Here is a 24,725-nt window from a genome sequence, read left to right as displayed (position 1 = left end):
TTTGCTAATCTGAGTCCAAAATTCTGGTAGGTCTCTAATTCTGAATAATAATCTTGCCATTTGATGCATAGCTACTTGGCCTTTGAACAATATTTTAATTTTCTAACTCATCCTTAATTTTTGAAATTACCCAAATTCCAAAGAAACAAATAGAAACCAAAAAGAAACAAACAGAAACCAAAAAAAAAACTTAGTAATATCAGATAAGGAACTCTCTGCACTTTACAAGGAAGTTCAAAAGACAAAAATAAGATTAAAATTACCAGGGGCAATTTACAATGTTCAAAGTATATCTGCGTAAGACGAACACAATTATATCCCTGAAATCACCGAAATTGTGAAGAAGCACACAATGAATAAGCAGACCTGAGTTCAGAACAAGGAAAAAAGACATACATGCGTTAATCCAAACGTTGGGGAGAGCAAAAAGCATTCAATCAGCCAGATAAGGTCTGCATTTAAGATGCACAACCCAAGCATTCAGCCAGATAAGGTCTGCATTTAATATGCACAACCCAAGAATTCAGCCAGATAAGGTCTGTCAGACCTTGCATTTAATATACGTAGGATGTGTCAGCATTTGGAATAATATTTGCTTTCATTTATCTACTTTTTATCACTTCAGAGAGGTTCAAATATAAAAATATAAGAAAATGAATTATACAATGACTGTTACTCAGATAAGCCAATAGTAGAAGAGATAAATAACAATATTTAAATTATAAAATTATGCTGTTAAATTTTGTTGATGTTGGAAATAAACCACACCCGGACCGACGATGGACTGGTCCAAGAGGGGCCAGTAGCTCACTGGTAGAGCACTCCAGCAGCGTATGGAAGGTCCTAGGTTCGAGTCCTAGCTGGTCCATGTCACAACATGGTATCAGAGCCAGGTCCAGGCTAGGAGCCCCAAGCACACGAGAGGTGTGGCTTAAGGGGGGGTGTTGGTGTAGGAAATAAGCCACACCCGGACAGACGATGGACTGGTCCAAGAGGGGCCAGTAGCTCAGTGGTAGAGCACTCTGTTGTGCGAATCGCACACCCATCCCCGTCTTGGACAGGGACCCCCAGTTTGTGCCTTTCTGTCCTAATCCTGAAATTTGGCTAAGTCTGGAATTCCCTGATCTTGAAATTTGGCTAACTCTGAAAACTGAGGAAACCTCCAAAAACTAGAATTTGCAATATAACTCCTGGAGGTCTGAAACCACTCTCAAACATCCTGAAAGTATATATGGAATATAACTTAAAGTATAAGTGAACTTATACTTAAATGTTATATTCCATATGCTCATTTTCGGACCTAGGAGCCAAAAGTTGAAAAGGTTAACAGTTGCCAAAAGTGTTCCAAGGTCCGAAATTCACTTTAGACCTCCGAATTCGGACCCTGGGGCCGAAATTTCTAAATATGACAAAATCGCAAAAAAGTGTTTCAAGGTCCGAAAAACACTTTAAGTGTCCATTTTCGGACCCTGGGGCGAAATGTTAAAAAACGCGATTTTGCAAAAGCGCCTCCAGGTCCGAAATCACTTAAGTCCCTCTTTTCGGACCCTTGGAATAAAATAAAGAAAACGCGTAGTTTTAAAACGGACGCTTCAGGTCCGAAAACCCGAAATATCCATTTTTGGACCCTTGGGTTTAAAAACGCGAAATATAAAAGGACGCACTAGGTCCGAAAACTGGCGAAAGCGCTTCAAGCCCCAAAAAACACTTAAACGCCCAATTTCGGACCCTACCTCCGAAGTTCGCTTTAAAACCGCGAAATTTTCAAACGCGCTTTTAGGTCCGAAATCAGGGTAAAATCACCAAAAGACGTTTAGCGTCCGAAACTCCGAGGTTCATTTTAAAATCGCGAAAACTCATAAATTTGTAAAATCGCCTTCAAACTCCGATTTTGTAAGCATGTTTGGGTCCGAAGTTCACTTATATTGCAAAGGTGGTTTAGCTCCGAAAATGAGAATTCGCCAAAACGTGAAAGCTCTGAAAATACACTTTAGATGCTCATTTTCGGACCTTGGGGAGAAAACTAAAAACGTGAAGAGCTGCAAAGTGGCCCTTGGGTCCGAATTTGCCTTTAAAATTTGCGAAATATATGTAAGCTCCGAAATTTGCAAAAGGATGGCAAGGTCCGAAATTCGCCTTAAGTCCTCAAAATCGGACCCATGAGCCAAAAGTGAAAGGTTTTGAAAATTCGCAAAAAGTTCAAATGCTCCAAATTTGCAAAAACGCCAAAGGGTCCGAAATTTTTGCAAATTTCAAAAGGTGCCCTCCGTTCTCCGAAATTTACCAGAAAAGCATGAGAGTTAGAGTTTTAAAATTTGCAGAAGTTCTCCAAACCTCCAGAATCGCGCCATAAACCCATTTAAAACGTCCAAGACTCCAAAGGTAAAATACGCAGAAATAAAAAACCAAGGATCAGATTTCACAATCGAAGAGAAAGAGAAGCATTTTCAAGATACATCTCGCAAAGAGCTTCTCAAGCCAGACGTCGTAATTAAATTTAATGTTTGTTAAATTAAATTATTTAATTGTTCAAATTGATTTAATTAAGTGAAATTGGTTGATTGCAGGACGTCATCGAAGAACCAGGAGAAAGACCTGAAACGCAAATCAAGGAAGGATCGCAATTCAAGGCCAGGCGCTGAAGATTGGAAAGAAAAGATGCAGGAGCGCAAGAGCAACCGAGCATTGGGAACCGTGCCGTTGAACATAGATGAAGTCCATCGGCGAAATTGAAGGCAAAAAAGCAAAAGAACACTCAGTCTATGCATTCTCGAGAAAAGGAGACACAGATGGATTTAATTCAAGGAATTCAATTCCTAAAAAGCTGAAATTGCTTTATTGTAAACTGCCTATGGGTCCCGTGCAAGATATTTTTGTGGATAACTATTCCCAACCACCAAGAAGATTGGATAGACCTGAATTAAAGCCAAATAGTGGCAGGTAGTTGAGATAGTTGTTAGTTGGATAACTGAGAATTAATTCAGCATTGGTCAAGGCTGTCAGCTTCTGGAAGACAGATCAGGACCCTTGGATGCAGTCCATCCTGGCCTTCGGTTCAAAATTGTAATATCTATAAAAGGCAGAGGCCTTTCTTTTGTAAAGGTTAGATAGTTAGATTGTTAGAGAGAGATTGTTAGAAATGGTTAGATAGTTAGATTTTAGAGTTAGAATAGGTTAGATCTCAGCCGTAGCATAGAGATGCTGCAGAAATTGTTGTAATAAGCAGTTGAAATCAATATATAAACATTGATTTGGTGTTTATTGTCCTGTTTTCATCCTGTTTGCATGGTTTCTTTCAGCATTTTAGATAGATCTTTCTATTTTGGGTGTGCAGGTATTTGATAGATTCGGGCTCATACCACTGAGGATATACTGATCGTGTATCCTTTTGTGTGGTTAACCTGAGCCTTCGATTGTGCTTAGTTCAATTGCAGGTGTCCGTCTGAGCTGCGCCAGAATTGGGTGCTTAGCCGTGCGTCTCCAATCTGAAAATCTTCCAAGTTCCTTTGAAGATTGCACCGTTCTTGCAAGGTTGTGAGCCATTCTGGCCAAGCAGGAATTGGTTATGTGGAATCCGTCTACCCGCATACCCGTGTTGTTAGTTTTAGATCTCCTAACCCTTTCCTTTTGCTCTTTATTGCATAATTCGAGAATCACAGCAGACTAGCTTGTTGCCAATTAAACGTAAGTCCCCCTTGTGTTTCCAGCATAAACACATCAAGCCACTGAGAGATCCCGCAGTCAAGACCTGACAAAAGAAACCTTGAGGTAGTCTCCTTTGATCAAACTTAGAAAACAGCATTAGAGACTTCCTTATCTCAAGAGAGAGTAGGATAATCAGCCGGCTATTCTATTCTGCGTTGGCCGTATGGAGTTTGCAGCAATGCGATTTCAGACACGTCAACACACTCCGGCAGTGTATGGAAGGTCCTAGGTTCGAGTCCTAGCTGATCCATGTCTCAACAAATTTTAACTATAGAGATGCAAAGAAATATATTAAAATTGTCTATAAAGATTAGCCAGAGCAGAAAATAAATTGAATCAAACAATTGCGTAAGTATCCTGCCTGTCAGCAGGAACTAATAATATAGAATACAAAGGTTGCAATTCGCATTTGATTCATTTGATTTTTATAGGGCTGACTTTTTAAATTTCATAGATTTGTCTAAGGTTTAAACCAGTCAACAAACAAAGAAAAAATGAAATTTCAATTAATTCCCGAAAATTCTAATTAGGGACTTTACAGCACATTATCAAGTGCAAGCAAACTATTTCTCAAAACATTGCCCAGGCTTTTGTTCCGCCTTAATTTCTACATGCACAGACTCAAATCTATCTAGTAGTGATGGATATCCATTCTTAGCTCTTCATTCTTCTGAGAGGAGTGCTTCATTGAGCCCAGTTTGGTGCTATCATTGTAGTTATTTGAAAACTATCTCAATCCTTTCCATTAACATCTCAATGGATAGACTGCCTCCTTTCATGTATTCCTTGGATGCTCCTCCTTGGCTCTTTCCTTCAAACAAGACTATTACCAAAACTGATAGAACCGACATCTACAAGCAATACATCCTGGTCACTTGGAACTCCCCTCTTGTGCCACTCAGCCCGAAGCTTGCTTTTTACATTGAGCATTTCTTACAGGTGGAGGATGACATTTTATGCCAATCTTCATTGTCTCCAACAACATTGATCATATGGCTTGGGGTTTTCACTTGGCCAAATGAGGGTGTATTTCCACAACTATGGATCAAAACAGACCATCTTCTTCACCTTGATCAAATTACCATCTTTGCTCCTTCTGAAAGGTAGAGATTGAGGAGAAATTCATCTTCAAATGCACCATTTACTATGAGATCCAAGGTATTACTGCCTCTACAAAGACTCAACAATAATCTCTCTCCTTTCTTCAGATATCCAAACCAATAGTGTTTGGCCCTTTATCTTCGAGAGGCCGTCACCCTTCAGCCCAAATCCTTAAGTGAGTTTTCAAGATTCTAGAGCCCCCAAGTCGAACAAACAACCTTTGGATACCACTACTTTGATTATAGATGCAGATACACTTGTGAGATGACATCTCTCGCAACTTCTGCCTCAACATGTTTCTTCTCAACATTGTGGTTTTGTTTCTTTCCTATGGCATGATTCAATTTCTCATTGGCATAGATATGTGCTTCTTTGGCCACTTACCCAACCACAAAGGTAGATGCACATTACAAGCTTTTTCATTAATACTAGGGTTAATTTGGCCTTAGACGTCGAATGTGATCTTAGGGGGAGTACCTTGACACTCCTCAATGAGCATTATCAAATCTTGTATCCACCCCTTCATAATGATCAATGATAGCACCAATTATTTCATCATTTCTTCTCCAAACACTGATACTTGATGATCTAAGGTTTTCCTCCAATGTTGCTATTTGGGGTTCTTGAAGAACCCCCCATACTGGCTAGATGTAGTAGTTTCTTGACCATTTATGTGGGTCCTCCCTTGTTTTTCGTAATTCTTTGCTTTTGTTCTTCCCCTTTTTGGAGCCTTTCTAGATTTCTCTTCCTAGAACTCTCTATTATAAATTGTTGTATTCTTGAGTCTCATTGACCTAGTTTTGGTTATTTGTGGACATTAATATAATTACTATCTTTTTTTCCTTCTTTCTTAACTATCTAGGGATTTCAGAGTTGTTTGGAAATATTATTAATGTAGCATCATTCCATTTTGTTTGTGGCATTATCCTATGTTTTTTCTCTATTACATTTTTGTTGTCAACAGCTAGAAATCATGTTTGCAATGCAATTAATGTTAAGTCCTATTGAGCATGACCTCAAGATGATACATCACACAGTTGCTTGTTATGCCAAATATCATAGTTGCAATCAGTGGGGTGCCCTATTTAGCTTAGTCCCATTTTTGCCATACAATACTTGCTATTTGCATTTGTCCAAATCCATCTCAATATTCACAAGACAATGCACAAAGAATCAAACCATTATAAATAAGAATGTGTACAATCAACTTAATTCTTAAGGATAGAAAAAAACATAATAAGTCATCAACCCACATGATGAGGGTTGGATTGTAGCCATTAAACCCTACCTTTGAAAAACCACAAAATGTACAAGTTGATGTTTATATCAGCATCAATCTTTACTACAAGATGTGGTAAAGATATAAGTTATATCTCTCAACCCAAGTACACTTTGGCCTAGTGGAAAAGGTTTATTTTGGATATGGCTCAAACACCCTTACACAAAAGGTTCGGTTTGATTTTGGTGGTTCTCCTACAATGCTAGACAATCGTTAAAAAGAATGGGATACGTGCAATAATATGTTGCCCATAAAAAATGTCCATTATAAAAACATTGCGTTTTGAAAAAAGATCAATTTTCTAATGTCTATATCCTCAAGCTTGCTTGAGACCATGAGACAATATCTTCAATCTACACCCAAGTTGTTCTGGTGTAATGTCTCCATTTTCGGTCACTTCAGTATTGTCATTGGCTTTGGCTTTCTTGGTGACCATCAGCCTAGTCTGAGAGAATGTTTGATGTTGGCAATGAGCTCAATTGGTCTAAAGGACTACAATGCCACTTTCCAAAGTGAATTCCAACTTTTGGTTGGTTCTTCAAGATTCTTGGAGAGAGCGTCTATATATAGTAAATCACCCGGTTAGGCCCAATTTTCATTATTTTTCATTAGTATCCAATGCAATCAGATTTCAATTTTGATACTTTTCAACAATTTTGCAAGTCAAGTTTATTATCGTCTTTAATTTAATTATTTTACTAAAGTTGCTTAATTTTATTAAAAATAATAAATCGTTGGAAAGAGGATGAAAAGATTTTTTTTGGATATAGTTAAGTTATTTTTTAATTCCATAGTGATGATTGGCGAGTGATGGTTATTGTAGTCATTTCATGTTGTTGATCTATATATCTTCTAAGGTAGCATTGATGCTTGCAGTTGGTTGTGTGAGTTGGTGTGCTCAGGATCGCCTTCTTGACACTTGAAGATTAAGTGTTAATGTGGTGTTATCAAGTTTTGACAGTGGAAAAATTCCTAGGGTAGCTATTTTCAAATTTGACACAGCTGCCATCTTCTACATCAGCCACTTGGCAGGGACTGATCTGAATTATTTTTGGGATTCCATGATGGGATATGCTGAGGACCATGTATTCTTGTTGAGCAGATTGCTTTTCCTGTTGCCCAAGATGTTATAAATTAGTGAGATGGCAGGTGCAGTTCATAATAGGATGCTTTGGCAAGAGATTTTTCATTATATGGATTCAGCTCTTACAGGGATTCCAGTTTGGTTTTTGAGGGTGATTACGTTATTGGGCTATAGAAGAAGAGAGTGTAGATTTGGCACAATGTATTTTCAGTTATGATCAGATTGGTGTATGAAAGATCCCCAACAAGACTGACCTGAATTTTTATGCTGCAGTTTGGTGGTTTTATGATTGTTTTCAGAGGTGTTTGCTTGGGATTTGTTACCAATGAATTGTTTAGGGTCTTGTCATGAACAATTGCCAATGAACTAATATTTTTTAATCCAAAATACATAAATATAAATGACTGATAACAAAACTCAGAATTCTGATTTTTGAGAACAGCAGTACGATAATTTCAGAATTAAGGAATCTATTTCAATAGGATAATAGAACTGCATACCAGGTGTCCAACACCATGCCTGGGATGCATTTTAATAAAGAAATTGTGCAGAATGCAAACTAACAACACCCAGAAGCTGGAAATGGCTCTAATGAGTTTTATTTGTCCCAACAGTAACTACCAAAAACAAATACTTGAATTCCAATAATTTCCACACCTGCGTCCCAGGAGGAGGATTTGATCTACTGAACAAAACGCTAATCTAATCTGGAAGAGAGAATTATTCCTGTAACCAATTAAATCGCTGAATTACTCCTGTGCAATGCTGACCATGCAATATGTATGAGATTCATGCCCTTAAATGGCTGGATCGATTTAGTTTGGGCATTCAAGAAACCTCACAGTGGTACGGCTGCATAAAGAAGCTATACGGTTGACTTAGAATATGAAATGGCTATCTTCTAGGTCTCGAAACCCTCACCAATTTGCATACAATCCTCTGTAACTATCGAATTAAATCTGAAATGAAGCACAATTAGGAATTCTATATGAATCCCTCCAACCTGTGGCTTAGGGTATCGTCCAAATCCACCTGTCTTCAAGAAGTTTTCATTCCTCAAAGCTGTTATGTTGCTGAAATGAGTTGCAGAGCTCAATTCCCGAGAAATTGATTGTAAAAATGATTCAAAGATAATCAAATGGCAGCCTCCAACATTCTTTTATTGTCTCAAAATCCTAATTTGATTTTAGGGTTGCCTTTCCATTATTATCATTCTTTAATAAAGTCTTTATTTGATTTTTAATCAAATTATTTCCTCCTCTAGGCTGACCGTACCTTTTCTCCTAGGCTTCATTTTATTATTTTAAGTTGTTTAAAAACAACTTAAGTCATGTCCCCTAGCCATCATGTCCCCTTTATTATAATATTAAGATACTTTATAAAATCATTATAATGTGATATTATAATCACTTAACTTTATTCATTTGATTAAATATTAAAGTAAAACTTTAATATTTAATTTATTCAAATTCCATCACCTAGCCTCCCCCAAACTGAAAACTGATGATGCACGTGCCATCCTGGTGATGTCCAAATATAGCAGGTGAACTGGCAGTGTCCTCCTAAGAAATGGGGATTCTCCTAAAAGTTAGGAGACTATCTCCAATCAACTAAAAATGCACATAAGGGCTCCTGCTCTGCTCCCCAATCTTCCAGGTGGTTAACTAGTCGACTGGCAATACGCCCAAAAAAATAGGAGATGGTCTCAAATCATTCAGAAAGGTCCGTAGACACCCCTGAACCAACTCTCAGTCATTCCCTAAAAAAATACTACCTCTGAAGATCCAAAATGGCTTATAAAGCCCCTATGCAAGTCCACAAGCCTTAGAAGGGGTTCCCTCTTCACTCCACTGGCCTACGGAAACCTGATGATAGGCCAATCCCTGCTCAACTGTTGTTTGCCCTCTCGGGTGAATAACTTAAGACATAAAGAACATAACGCAGAATAATGCCGTAAATATCAGACAAAGTATATCAGATGTTCTATTCATAACAAGTGTATGTTACAAGTTACATTCCGAAGTATAAAAGGGTACCGAGGGGGTGCGAGCGCCAACCATCGCACCACAACTTCCACCCCTCGGTTGCCAACTAACCAAAACAATTACATAATTAACTAATGTTATTCCCGTGTACCATAATGCCACCAACATCATCCCCCCCAAAAAGAAAAGTCATCTCCAGGCGACTTACAAAAATGGAGATAATGCAACCTATACAATATATCTAAAAGACTAGGGAGGGGGCTGAGAAAGCGTCCCTGAAGTAGAAGTGTGAGATGGCGGTGTCTGGGTCGCCAAGCGGGCACGGAGCTCATACACCTGCTGAGTACGTGCAGCCACATCCCGTTCCACCACCAGTACCTTCTCTAAAGCTGTCTTCACCATGTGTGCGGCTTCCAGCAACTCCTTCTCTTTTGTATCCACTGCCTCCGTTGCGCAGACCAACCGTGTCTGCTCGGCTGCCAGACGAGTCTCTACCTCGGTCTTCACTGCCCGGGTCTCAATCGTCTCTGTGCGGGCCATCTCTAGCTGTGCCAACAACTGCGCCCTCTTGGCTGCCCATGAGGCCTGCTGACTGGCCACCTCCCTCTCCAATGCTACTCGGGCAACCTCCCTGACTGCAGACTCCTGCTGTGTACGCCTCAATGTATAATAGGCATCCCGGTAGACCTGCTCGATCTCGTGGACAACTGCCGTCACCCGACTCTCCACAACGAGCTGATGCAGCCTCCAAGCCTAGAGCATCTCCTCTATCTCCGCAGTCGGCCACCCCTGAGACTCAAAGCAGGTAGCAAAGGCTATCGGGCAGCCCACCCGCATAAACTGTAGGACCTGCTCTAGCTCCACCACCACCTGCTGCAATGCTTGCGTCTGGGCAGCGGCCACCACCCGCCTACCCCTCGTTACCATATCAGCCATGTCAGCGAGATAAGCCTCAACATCCTCCTCCGTTTGTGCCGAAGACTGGGAAATCCCTAGGGGAACGGGCACTACTGTATCGTGCTGTGAAGGTACCGCCTCCGCCACCGAAGGTGCACCATCTCCTGGTGCCTGCCCAACAGAGGCAACCTCCCCTGCCTCGTTCCCAACTGAGTCCATGTGCCTCCCCTGACAAGTCCTCCAAGTCGACTACCTCCGCTCTAGTCTCTCGACACGGTGAGAATACAACAGCTCCCTCCGGCTGTGCCAGTGTCATCTGAAACCGCTGTGTGAGCCAACTCTGCATAGCCTCGAGGTCAGCACGCATCTCTATGATCGGGGGATGGGTCGCTGTCGTCGGCTCCTCCAACAACGATGCGGAAACAGTCACCACAGCGTCACTACCCACGACGTCCAACCGCACGTGAGGCTCGGTATCCTCCACCTCCGTAGGCCCCTGCTCCTCAACGCCCACTATCTGATGCGGTGACCCCTTCGTCCCTGACTCTGCCATGTCCTCGGTAAGTGCCGCTGTGGTTGGGCCCGACAGTGCTCCCTGGTGCTCGTGCTGGAGGGGACCAAGTGTAACAGGCATATGGCTCTGCCCGAAGGCCGAAATACAGGTGCCGCCTACTCCAGGTGCTGGCACAGTCGTGCCCATCGGTAACAGAGGTGGGGCAAACCGGACTCGTACAGGCTCCTCCGTTGCCTGACTGCTATCGTCCTCCTCATCTTCCTCCTCCGACTCCTTCGTGCTACTGGACTCCCTCCCGCTGTCAGGCTCCCCTGAGGCCGAGGCCCTATCCACTACCTGTTTCCGCTTCGCGGAAGAGTGCCCAATGTCCAAGTGCCTCCAATACATTATTGGAGGCTCTCCCACTGTCAACAGTCCCTGTGGCCGTACCTCCAACTCGTCCTCTGGCACTACTTCCCGCATGGCCTCCAGGAATAACCCTATAGCGTAATGAGGCATATAGAATGTGCGATGCTGGAGCGTCAAAAACTCATACATACGCTCTGCCAGTAACGCTGCCCAGTCATATACGATGCCATTCATCAGTCCATTCATCAGCATAATCTGAGGGAGGGCAATGTCTAACGCCCTACCCGACCCTGTCAATCTGCTCTTGATGACATCCATAATGCATCTCCAGTGGCCCTCCGCAACAAAAGTCTTAGGGATTCCGCGACTCTTCGTGGCTCTAGCCACGCTGTCCAACTCCGTTGTGGTCAAATTCCGGGAGACTAATTTAATCCACCGCTCCTTCTCCTCCTGTGTCATCTTCTTGGCCTTCAAGTCTATTTTCTTTCCCTGGCTGCCCGGAATGCCGAATACCCTTGTGAAATCCCTTGCTTTGAAGGATATGGTGACATCCCTCCGGAGGTATTCAAACGTGCTGGTGCATGTATGCATGTCGAAGGTGTCCACCATGAAGCGTAGGGCACCCTCGTACTCCCGGAAAGGGAACACGGGCATCCGAATAGCCCACTCTACTTGTGTCTTCTAGAGGTTTTGCTTTACCAGGTCATTATCGGGGGTGTCCTACCACCATTTTCGGCATTCTAATCCATTCAGGCCCTCGAAAGTAACATTTTGTGGCGTCACTGTGTTTTTCGCACTTGCGGCAGCCTGTGGTGCTTTCTGTTTTTGTTTTTGCCGGGCGCTGGCATCCATGGTGTCGCCTGCAACATGTACTCCTGAAGCTAAAATCCTGATATTGCTACCCCTATCCTTCTGGCTGCTACTGGAAGAAGCGTGCAGCTGTTTCTTCCAACTCCTCTTCCCTGCTGAATCCATCGATCTCCCTGTAACTGATTTGTTTAGAAAAAATCTACCCTTCGTAACGGCCCTCTCTTTTTGGCTGTCGCCGTGTGGCTGCTTGGTCTACCTATGGCTCTATTCTTCCCTTGGCTGCTGCGCGTAACCCTTGCTGTTTGGTCTACCTGTGGTGTGGCTGCGTGGGATTGTGCGGACTTGGTCTGGCCGTGCGCTGCTTGGTGGTGCGGCTGCTGCGCGTTGCTGTGAAAAACCCTTGCTGTGCGCGGTGGCCGTGCGGTGCTTGGTGGCTAGGCCGTGCGGTGCGTGGCGCCTCTCCCTTTACCCTTGGCGTCGCGTGGTGTGCCTTCGGCGATGTGCGGGGTTTGGCGTCTTCTTTCTTTCCTTGGCGGTGTGCGGGGTTTGGCGTCTTCTTTCTTTCCTCGGCGGTGTCCGGGGTGTTTTGTTCTTCATCGGCTGCTTGGTGGTGTCGTGCGGCGTTTTATATTCCCGCGGGCTGCTTGGTGACCGCCTTCGGTGGCTCCCACCGCACGGTGTGACCACCGCACGATGGTCCCACCATCGGTGGTTCCACCGCACGGTGGTCCCACCGCACGATGGTTCCATCGTACGGTGGCCACTTTTTCTCTTTTTTTTTTTTCTTTTTTTTTTTAATTTTATTATTATATTTTTTTTTTTCAAATTTTCTTTTATATATATATATATATTTTCCAATTTTTTTTCTAGCGGGCTGACTGACTGGGGGGGCCCCGGTTCCCTCCGTTCGTGATAGATCTTTAATTTAGACCCGTTGACTGCGTCTAGTATCTCCTTCCCGTCCAGCGTCCACAACTTTATCGCCCCGTTCGTATTGACCTCACGTATCCGGAAGGGCCCTAACCAGCGGACTTTGAATTTCCCAGGTTTAATTTCGTTCTTCCCATTGAACTTTAACACCAGCTGTCCGAGAGTAAAATTCATTCACCGGAGATGCTTGTCGTGCCACATCTTCCGTCTTTGCTGGGCTGTTTTTGTCGCCCACTGAGCCATCATCCTTCGTTCATCCAATTTGTTCAACGCGTACAGCCTCTCCCTCAAGCTTTCCATGTCACCAAGGCGATTATCGATGGCAATCCGTAGACTCGGTACCATGAATTCAACTGGCACCACGGCTTCTTGTCCATACATTAGCTGGAAGGGAGTCTGTCCAGTAGTTACCTTGTACGTTGTTCGGTATGCCCAAAGTACTGACGGTAGGCGCTCCTCCCAATCATCCCTCTCCACTCCGCAAGACTTATATATCACCGACATTATTATTTTATTTGTGGCCTCCGCCTGGCCATTGGCACGTGGGTAGTACGGACTTGAGAATGAGTGAAAAATCTTGAAGTCTGATGTCAACCGGTGTATGACATGGTTCACGAAGTGGCCTCCCCGGTCACTGGTCAACTGAATTGGTATACCATATCGCGTAATGATTTGTTCATAAATAAACTTCGCTGTGCTTACTGCCGAATTATCCTGGAGGGCCCTTGCCTCCACCCACTTGGTCAAGTATTCTGTCGCAACTATAATGTACCGGCATCGTCGTGTGCGGCTGGCCTTAAGAGGACCCACAAAGTCGAGTCCCCATCGCTCAAAGAGTTCTTGTGCATGTGACGGGTTGAGGGGCATGAAGTCCCGCTTCAGAGGTTTGCCCGCCCGTTGGCAAGTGTCGCATCTCATGACCCACTCCCTGGCGTCGTGATATACCGTTGGCCACCATAGTCCTGCAAGAAGCACCTTTCGTGCTATGGTGTCTGGACCCATGTGTCCACCTGCGGGCCCTTCGTGTGCCTCCCTTAGTACACTCGAAACTTCTTCTTCCATGACACAACGCCTTAATATCTGGTCCGGCCCCATTTTGTAGAGTAACCCGTTAATGAGCGAAAAAGTCCTGCTCCTTAATGCGAGCTTTCTTCGTTCCCCTGGAGGCATACCCTCCGGAAATTGGGACGTCAATAGGTACTCACCAATCTTTCTATACCATGACGGGAGTACGGCTATTTGGAACAAGTGTGCATCCGGAAAATCGTCATTTACTCCCTCTGGAGGTTCCCCTGACTTAATCCACGACAGCTGGTCGGCGATGACATGGCTTCGCCCAGGTCTTACCACAATTAAAAATGTGAACTCCTGTAGTAGCAATAGCCAACGACTTATCCTCCCCTGGATAATGGGCTTGTTTACTAAATACATGAGTGCCTGGTGGTCTATGTAAAATGTGAATGGTGTGGCCAGGAGATAATGACGGAATTTCTGTACGGCACAGACCATACCAAGTGCTTCACGTTCTGTGGTACTGTAGTTCTTTTCCGCCTTCGAGAGCAACCTGCTGGCAAAATAAACGGGGTGGTCCAGCCCGTGTCCTCCTACTTGGGCTAAAGTAGCCCCGATGGCATAGTTTGAGGCATCCACGTGAACGTGGAATTCCTTATCCCAGTTCGGGTATGCCAGTATGGGCGCTCCCATCAACCTCGTCTTCAGCTCTTCGAAGGCCTTGCTCTGTGGCTCTGCCCAAATGTATGGTTCCCCTTTCCTTGTCAATTGATCCAATGGGTGGGACACCTCCGCGAAGTTCTTGATAAACCTCCTGTAGTACCCCACATGACCAAGGAAGGACTTTACCCCCGTGACGTCCATAGGAGGTTCCATTTCTACTATTACCCGAATCTTGTCCGGGTCCGTTTTCAATCCTTCTTTACACACAATGTGTCCCAGCAATCTTCCCTGTGGTACCATGAATCTACATTTCTTCGGGTTGAGGGCCAATCGTGCCCTCCGACACCTCTCTAGGCACTCTCCGAGAGTTTTTAAGTGGATGTCCTGTTTGCTGTAAATTGACCAATCATCCAGGAATACTTTGAAGTTCCCCACCGACATCTTATCGAAGATGTGCAAGATGATGCGCTGAAAGGTGGCCGGCGCATTGCATAGACCGAAGGGCATTCGGTTGTATGCGTATACACCATCCTCCACCACGAAGGTTGTTTTCAGCTTATCTTCCTTCGCGATGGATATCTGGTTGTAACCAGAGAACCCATCCATGAAGGAATAGATTTCATGTCCAGCTACTTCCTCCAAGATGCTGTCTGTGAAGGGTATGGGAAACGGGTCTTTAACGGTGATAGCGTTTAGGCACCGGAAGTCTACACAGATCCGGATCTGATTGGCCTCTTTCTTGAGGGAAATCACAATGGGGGACACCCAATCGCTTGTCTGCACTCTAAAGATTATGCCCGCTTCCAACATCCGCTCAATTTCGTCGTTCACTCGTACAGCATAATTTTTGTTCATTCGGTACGGCCGCTTCCTCACTGGCTGGGCTCCCGGTACCAATGTTATTCGGTGCACACATAGCTCTGGGGGCACGCCCTTCAAGTCCTTGTATGTCCATGCGAAGACATCCTTGTATTCAAGGAAAATTTTGAAGGCTGCGGCCTTCAACACTAGATTCCAGTCATCTCCGACAAGGATGATCTTGGGGTCACTTGTCTCCCTGAGATTCATTTCCTTTAACTTGGCTTCCTGATACTTAATAGGCTCCCCCTTCAGGAATTGGTGTGCCGGTGTCCCATTCACTGCTGCCTCCCCTTCCTTATACTCGCCATATTCTGGGGGAAATATATCCGGTTCTTCTTCGATGCTCAATACGTTGCACGAGGGTGTAAATAGTTCATAATCTCCCATTTGCCAATGGAAGAGGCCATTCAAGGAGTCCCCATCGTCCCCTGAGCATGCTTCCAGTTCTAACACCCCTTCATCACTGGGCTCCATGCGGCATCTATTTCCACCCTCCGCTAACTGGTGTCCCTCAGATTCTGAGTCGGAGGAAGAGGCTAACTCCTCGCTCACCATCTGCGTACGGAGATCGATTACGTACTTCCTCCCGACGTTTTCCAAAGAAAGGGTATTCCGCTTCCAGTTATGGTTCGCTTTTGCTGCAATAAGCCACCCCCGCCCCAGGATGGCGTCATATCCTTTCTGCTTTAGGGGAATTATCACAAAATCCAGCATGAATGGCTGCGTGCCGACCATCACTTGCTGGCCCATGAGGGTACCAATGGGTTTAATCCCATGTTGGTCTACCCCTAGCAGGTTGAACGTAGGGGGCCACAACGTAGGCTTTCCCAATTTTTTCCATGTCACTTCTGGGAGTACATTTACTCCTAACCCTCCGTCCACAATAATGTCTGTTAAGGTGGTCCCTAGTATACCCATTTCTACCACCGCCGGGTGGCGTCCGCTGTTGACTACCAATAACATGGGGTCGACCGCGGGGCTCACGACCTCCCTAAACACGGGGTTGGTTGTGGGGCTCACGACCTCCCTCGTTTTTACTTGTGGGGGTACAGAGTTTAAAATAGCCGTTTTTAGCTGCGGCATAGTCTCCAGGAGGTCTTGAATTCTCACAGGTACCTCTACCTGCAATATTTGCCGTAAGATTTCCTCTTCTCCCTTCGTCCGTGGTGGACTTGCTGTCTGGTGACTGCTCTGTCCTTGTGCGGCCATTTCCCTTGTGATCTCGTCTCTGGCCTCCCGCACTCTCTCGGTCTCCGTGTGGGGATTTGGGTAGGCAATCTTTTTAGCCTGTGCCCTTGTGATTGCCAATACTTCTGCCTTCATAGGTTCTATGTTTAGAAGGTGTACACCAGGCTTCGGGCAATTTGCGTCCTCATGGTCGCCTGGCCCGCACCATCGGCAGAGGTGCTGAGGGTTGGCTTCCTTCGTGCAATCGCGAGCGAAGTGTCCCCACTGATTGCAGGCCCTACATTGAATCATCGGCCGGCCATTGGCATCGTACTGGATCCGGTTTTTGTTGTTGTTATTGTTATTATTTCTTCCGCCGTCGCGGCATCTATTATCCCGGTATCCTCCAGATGATGCCGTTGTGTTAGTCTGTTGGCCCGTACCCGCTGGTGCGGATGTTGTGGCCTGCTCTGTGAACAACACCTGGTTCGTGCTTCGGGTTTTCATATTGTATGGGCACTCCTTGGTGGAGTGTCCCATCATTTGGCAAATCTCACAGAATGCCTTCTTCGGGCAAGTACCCTTTGTGTGTCCGTCACTCCTACAGTCTGTACACCACACTTCATTTTCTTCCATCTTACTTGTACTCCCTTTCATGGCCTTGAATTCTCTCAGCATTCGCTCCATGTCCTTCTGGAGCGCGTGTACCTTTTTACTCGATTCCCCACTGCTACTGCTCTCTCCGTCAGAATCCTCATCATCGTCGGATGAATATTTATTACTTTTCTTCTTCCTTGACGTTTTATATTCGCTTTCTAGATCCATCGCCCTGTTATAGGCGTCGTCATATGACGTCGGGGGTACAATCTTCATTTTTTTCCGTAGGGAGGATTTCAATCCTTCCACAAACCATTGTTTTTTTAAGCCCTCAGTCGGCTGACTCTCCATTTTACCCAACAATTCTTTTAGTCTCCTGCTGTATGCCCGTACTGTCTCCTTAGTACCTTGCTTGGTACTATATATCTCTGTTACAATTTCGTTGTCGTCACGGAGCAACCGAAACTCCTCCGTGAATTCCTTCTGTAAGTTAGCCCATGTGGCCACTTTTTGCTTTTCTACATCGGAGTACCAATCTATGGCGACTCCACGTAACGTGGCTGGGAACTGCTGTACCCAGTCATCGTGGTTTGTTACTCCGTTGGCGGACCAAATGGTCTCACATGTACGGTAGTGCCGTAAGGGGTCTTCCTTGCCGTCCCCTGTGAACTTTGGTAACTTTTGTTTGCTCGCCATCCCTAGTCGTCTTCCTGGAGGCGGTTGTGTCTGTGTCTGTGGCCCTGCGCTGCTACCTCCGGTAGTGTTGGTGGTGTGTCCTGGAGGTACGGTGTTTTGCCTGTCGCGTGTGGCACCTACACCCTTACTGTTGCCCTCCCCTTCGTTCTGACATGCTCCTACTCCTGCTTCCCGTTGGTGATCTTCACTCCGTGGCGTGAGGGATAAGTTCCTAAACTGATCCCGAGTCTCCTCGACTAGATTTCGTCGTAACCTTGTTTCTTCTAAAAATTCTTCGTGGCTCCGCGTCCTACAATGATCTGGCGACACGTAGAAATTTCCGTCAGCCTCTGCACCTTCCGTGACACCTCCTTGGTTCCCCTCGGGCCCCCCTTCGGCAGGTCGTCCTTCGGCAAGTTGCCTCAACCTCCGTCTACGTTCTACTTGCTGCTCCAGAATCAAAGCCCTCTGCGCGGCCTCCCACTCGTTCGTTTCCGGTTTTCTATTCCTATCTTTATTCAATAGGTTTGGCATTAATTGTCACACATCTCCATAACTCTCAATTCTTAAATCAAAACATATCTTTATTAATTCATCTGCTCAAGTACAACTCGTGTCAATGACACTTTTATTTGAAAATAAGAAGTTCACAGTTCAATTCCCTCCTGGCCTGGCACCATCTCTTTCTGTTTCCTGTCGGCTGTTCTCTTCGTAGCGTTGCAGGATTTGTTGTCGTCGCTCTTCCTGGGCAATCTCCTCCAGGCGGGCCTGTTGTGCCAGCGATGCCTGTGAAAGCAACCGGGGGAGGTGGTTCATTAACCGGTTTACTGCCGAGCTAACCTCCAATGCTGTCCACACGGCACTTGGTGGGATTTCTACCTCCGCCGCTTCTCGTCGAACGTATGTCTGAATGGCTAACTGGAGCAAAATCGAAAATTCTCGCGTTGCCGTGTCTTCTCCTGTGTAAAGTTCTGTCCGCACGTCGTCGGCCTCCGGGTTTACTTCACCAACAGGTAGGCCCATTGTGTCTGTGCGCCATCCGTGTCTTCCGTTCCCGAGTTCGTCTAGGCAACGGCGCCAAATGTTTGCCCTCTCGGGTGAATAACTTAAGACATAAAGAACATAACGCAGAATAATGCCGTAAATATCAGACAAAGTATATCAGATGTTCTATTCATAACAAGTGTATGTTACAAGTTACATTCTGAAGTATAAAAGGGTACCGAGGGGGTGCGAGCGCCAACCGTCGCACCGCAACTTCCACCCCTCGGTTGCCAACTAACCAAAACAATTACATAATTAACTAATGTTATTCCCGTGTACCATAATGCTGCCAACAACTGCCTGTCACCTAGGAAGGGGGCATTACAGTGTAACAACAGCATGGTGGAATTTTCCAGACATTGACTTGGGACCCTAAGATCACATTTGGTTTCAATATAGATCAATCTAGTGATTTTGATGTTGTGCTAGCATTGCTTGAGGACAAGCAATCTTTAGGGAGAGAGGATTGTAATATCCCACTTTTGGTCACTTCAAAATTGTAGTTGGCTTCAACTTTCTCAGTGACCGTTAGCCTTGTTTGAGAGGACGTTTGATGTTGGCAATGAGCTTAGTTGGTCTAGAGGACTACTATGCCACTTTTTGAAGTAAATTATGTCTTTTGGTAGATCCTCCAAAATTCTTGGAAAGAGCATCTATTTATAGTAAGTAACCTGATCAGGCCCAATTTTCACTATTCTTCATCAGTATCATTTTAGTGCAATCAGATTTCGATTTCGATGTTTTTTGACAGTTTCCACAACTTAGGTGTATTATTGGCTTTAATTTAATTATTTTACTGAGGTTGCTCAATTTTATTTGAATAATTTAATGAACACCTTAATATAATAGTTCATTGGAAAGAGGATAAATATTTAAATCATGGAAGCATAGGTATACAAGGCACCCATGCGGACACCATGATGCAGGGAATAAACTTATCATCGTGAACCACAAAAAACACAATCTCTAGTATTACAGACCATGCCCATCCAACATTAGCATTACCAGACTTATTCTCGACAAAAACTTGATAAGATGATTTTTTACTGACTCTGACTCTGCAATAAATCAGCAGCGGCTCAATACTAAACATGTAGTTAAATCCCCAATATAGATATCTATTAATGATACTATGAGGACTGATGCTACAAGAATCAGACTTGGCACAGACACAGCAGTTGTAATATGGACCTGCTCAGACTCGGACACAAAGGACTCACCAAGCACACACATAGTACTATAATTTTCCCAAGGTACACTATGAGCTCTGCCATGACGTTTGCCCTAAGTTTTTAACTTTGGTTTTTTCATTTGTAACCATGCTTTTAGTGTTCCTTCTAATTAGTCTATTTTTAGTTTTTTTCGTCTCTTGGTTGACCATTGCAACCTTTGTTTTTGTACCTTCTTTTGTTCTAGGCAATGGACATAATATAACCCTCATTTACCAGTCAAAAAAAAGAGATCATAAATGTGCAGAATTCACTGGACAACACTTGTTCAAAGAAGAAAGTAGATAACTGTAATTAACTAGTACCTGTTTTTTGTTGTCTTTTGTCTTTTTCCTGACATGATCATCTTGTATGTCAGACACTTGACAAAATTTACTGCTGCCGTCTATCAGACAGTTACCAGCTTCTGTTTGTCCAGATACAGTATCTAGTTTTGCCAAAGGTTCATTTTCAATATTGGCTTGACCCAAAGTAGTTTTCTGATCCATTTCATGACATCCGTGCATAATATTCTTTACACTTGAGTCTATATTTCCAAATACCATTGTATACATGTTCAATGAACCTGAGACAACATCGTCTTCTCCAGGACTGTATTGAAAATTTACTTTATCATTATCCTCCAAATATAATGTAGACAGATCCTGCTCATTCGAATAATGGATATCAAATTCTATTTTATTTTCCCCTTGATTTGTTTCATTAGAGTCTGCCACCGTGATCTCTCCATTACAGAGAACTTGACAGCTTTCCCTCTCTTCATGCATCTGCGTCACAATGCAAAATGCAATAACAGTAAGTTCCAGTATATCAGAGATTGGAATCCCAATCCCCCATGAAGATGTAGACGTAGGAATCCATCTTGGTACGTTGAAATGGGTTATACAATGTGTGTGCAAGTAATTTCTAAATCCTGACCAAAATATAAATGAAACCAATATAAGACATAAAAAATTTGTGTCCAAATTCTGCACAAGTTTATATTCAAAATTAATGAGTATCAAAAGAATAGAGTCCAAAACTAAAATTTACCATCTTCCTTCACAAATAGAACATTTGTACAATAAAAATGGCACGAGGATAGCAACATCAAGTTCTATTTGTAAGTCCATGAGGTTAACACTGAAATCACCGTTATCTGAAAGTAGCCTCTCTGTTAATAATCTCCTGCTTCTTATCAAAACTAGGAGTGCTGAGGCCAATTCAGCTGAGAGATGAAACATTGTGTTATCTTCGGGATCACTACATTGGTTAAATCTTCTTGATTGAACCTATGCACAATAAGAAATAAGCTATGACACAGACACAATTAAGATTTGTTGACGTGTCTAAAATCGCATTGCTGCAAACTCCATACGGCCAACGCAGAATAGAATAACCAGCTGAGTATCCTATCCTCTCCTGAGATAAGGAAGTCCCTAATGCTGCTTTTTATATTTGATCAAAGGGAATGACCTCAAGGTTTCTTTTGTCAGGTCTTGACTGCAGGATCTCTCAATGGTCTGATGTGTTTATGCTGGAAACACAAGGGGGACTTACATTGAATGGGTAATTTATAGATAAGTTCCCTGGAACTTTTATAATCTTTCTATCAAATGATTTTGGTTAAGTTGATACTGTTTTGATGGGACTGCAGATTTTTTGGATAAAAAAAGGGAAAAAGGAGGGAAGGGTAGGGAGAGAGACAGAGACATGAAATGTAAATTCTAACTAAGATAGCAAATTCAGTCAAGCAGACAGACACCTCCAAGAAACTAGATTAAACATCACCAGCTACTTAAGCACAATGTTTGCATAAATCCAGTGCAATCTTCAAAGGAAAAACAAGATTTTCATGTTATCAAGTACAACATTAGAACTCTTACATTCATAGTATGTGTTTGTGTTTGTCCCATTTGTGAAATAGTGAAAGTTTAAACTTTGGGCGACAAAAGTTAAAATATTGTTAACCATTGAAAATTTTCACAAGTTGATGGAAGATACTCGCATGCATTTCATGTGGTTTCATTGTCTTCATGCATCTTCAAATGGTCATGGTTGTTTCAATTTATTTTGGAGGGTACAATGGTTGAAAGAGGGCTATCTTCCATTTTAGTCGAAGTCCTTAGAGTGATCCAAATTTAGGTTTGTAGAGGAAATGTTGGCAAACAAAAGTAATAAATGATATTCATTTTTCGTATAAGAGACGACTAATGTTTTGAAAGTATTGACAAAGAAGACTTATGGCATTCTCATGTCGTCACAAACATTGATATTCATTACTATCAATATCAACACTTACTCTGATCACTCGTATTAAACAAACCCAAAGCCATATCATCCACATGAGAGTTCGGCCTATAGCAGCCAAGTGTACAAGTGTAATAGATCATTTGTAGATGTGTGTGCAGAATGGAATAAAATGATTGCAGGCTTGTCACAAAATGTATGAATTGAAATTTCAAATCTCTTAAACAATTCCAAATACAGATGTATTAGTCTCGCATGAACTGTGTGACAAAAATGTTGGAGTTCAGAGACTTTCAAGCGAATACAATCTGCAAGTATAAAGCCAAATCCACCTGCCTCTCTAATGACATGCAAACATCCATGAAGCAGGGACGAGTTGAGAGCTCAAGTCATTTAGCCAATGCAAATCGACGACCATGTGTATTGTACTAAAATGACAAAAGGGAAATCTTGTTAGATGTTGTGTGCACAATAAGGAAGCGTAGACAAGCATATGACTCGATGTTATTCGAAGCCTTGAAATATAACATGCACTAAACAAACTTGGAGAAAAGACTTCGAAAACTTTGAATCAGATGCAAATACAAAGTCAAAGGCGTAAAACCATAATGCAGCAACCTTCGCCAACATTCTATCTGCCCGCTTTCTGCTATAGAACAAATATTTGTAAGGTCGGTAATGAAGTGTTAAGCACTCAAAATGGCATTATGATGTTAAAATCGGCAAGTTGGAACAAATTATTAAGTGGCCAATCACATACTCTCGCTCATCAAAGGGTTCGTTATTTTAACTTATTTTTGGTAAAATTGCAAGTGAGCCGCGATACATTCTTGCATCGGTCATTTGGAAGAAAGACACACGTTGCCGATAATGCCCAAGCATCCGCAAATTGTTCAAGTTGAAGTAGCCGATAGCTCTTTTATCACGTTACGTCTTATCAAATTGTTCAAGTTGAACATTGGCCGATATGTATGCTGAGTATTCAATTTGCATTCAAACCCGAAGTTCTCTCTCTCCACTCAAATCGGTAACTGCATCAAACTCACTTATGCATGAAAGATATCGGTAAGTTGACCAAAAAGATAAACAAGCCAGCAACCAACTTTCAGATTTAAGTCATGTTTTGGTTGTTATCGGCAACTTGGCAAAATTGATCAACATGCCGATACCTTTCTAATTGAAAAGTGGCACCAAGCTCGCCTGAAACCCCAGTTGGCGGAAGGAACTTACCACGTGGCCAGGAAGGAAGGCGGAAGTTGGTTTGTAACTACCTTCACCGTTTGCTTTGCATGCCGATAAAGATGCATATCGTGCTACCCAACTCCACTTGCAAATATCAAAGATGAAGCATTGCGTTTAGACGTGTATTCTGCAGATTATCGATAACAATAATTTTTTAAAATCAGTGAATGAGATGCAAGAGAGGAGAATATATGCTTTGCGTATCTATCTACATATTATTTGCAGCTGAAACAACTGCGTCAGCATTACATGAATCCTCCGACTCGGTGGAAGACGTAAAATCCAGAGTTAAAGCCTGCTATTCCTCCTCGTGGATATGGAGAAACGAAAGTCTTGCAGAATGTATCGATGATGCACAAGAAGTACGCAGCAATGAATGGAGTCATCAGATGTTCCAGAGTTTCTCAGAAAGGATACTATCTCATGGATAGCTGTGAATAGCGATACGCCACCTTCCTTAGCGTCCTCACTCCTGCATGTAGATATGAAGGCTTAATAACAGTGCGTTGAGGGATTTATTCAAATATTTCAAAGAAATACGATCATTATTGAGCTAGGTTCTGAGCATGAAAGGCCAATATTCTCTCCACCGGTGCAAAATTCAAGTGTTGGAAGTGGCTATAGACATTTATGAAAGCATAAAGATTAAAGTTTTGATTATAGTCATGTCAGCCTACCTGTATACAAACCAGACAATATATGGGGTTGGGATAATTTATTGAACACATCACCGAAGCCTCAAAGTTTCAGTAACATTGACATAGAGGAATTCAATATAAAGGATCTGCAAAAATACCATCATGAAGTACAAGGCTCAGGAGTATGAGTATGCCCCGATGATCAACACCATGTTTCCGGAGGTTCATGATACCAAGATTGGGCATATTAATTTGCAGGAAATCAAAAAGTTCTTCATGGAAGGCGACAGATCAAAGTTGTCCTGTAGAGTGGCAGGAAGCGGCTTGATTGAAGCAGCACGTTTTCCCATAGCAATTCAATGTACAGATTTGATGATGGAATGCTCAAAAAAATATAATCCAGATGCAAGAGAGATAAGAGCTACAGATGGATCCTTAATTGCCAAACTTGATGGAATTTCAATAGCTATTATTCTTCGTTTGCCATATAAGGAAAAGTTCACTCACATCGATAAGCAAAATGCTTACAAATACTTCAGCGATAATAGAAGCAAATGCCTCAACAATCTGGCTAAAGAATGGATGGTTGCACCACGAGGAGGACAGTCTCAGCTTCCAAAAACACTCCATCGTTCTCTTTTCATCAAAGAAATTTGTTACTTGATTATCTTACTCCATAGAGTGACAGGAAGTCCTGATTCCACTGAGTTCTAAAT

At 43.2% G+C, this 24,725-nt stretch overlaps 1 protein-coding gene across 7 annotated transcripts in view; it reads right to left on the bottom strand.

Moving 5' to 3' along the window:
- The window catches only part of LOC131035677 (uncharacterized), a 376,645-nt gene that overhangs the window by 333,715 nt on the left and 18,205 nt on the right, over positions 1–24,725 (bottom strand). For 6 of the 7 annotated variants that reach the window (XR_009358274.1, XR_009358273.1, XR_009358275.1 and 3 more), the window contains one exon: positions 20,206–20,667. The exons of the other annotated variant lie outside the window; for it this stretch is intronic. Coding sequence is in view for 3 of the 6 variants with exons in the window: in XM_059207503.1 (XP_059063486.1) it covers positions 20,206–20,667 (462 nt within the window). In the remaining 3 variants the exon portion in view is untranslated. The remainder of the gene's footprint in view (positions 1–20,205; positions 20,668–24,725) is intronic. 7 annotated transcript variants of the gene reach the window in all.

This window comes from Cryptomeria japonica, chromosome 6 (assembly GCF_030272615.1).
Source record: "Cryptomeria japonica chromosome 6, Sugi_1.0, whole genome shotgun sequence".
In the NCBI taxonomy this organism is placed as follows: domain Eukaryota; kingdom Viridiplantae; phylum Streptophyta; class Pinopsida; order Cupressales; family Cupressaceae; genus Cryptomeria; species Cryptomeria japonica.
This window is presented reverse-complemented; position numbering and strand designations above follow the sequence as displayed.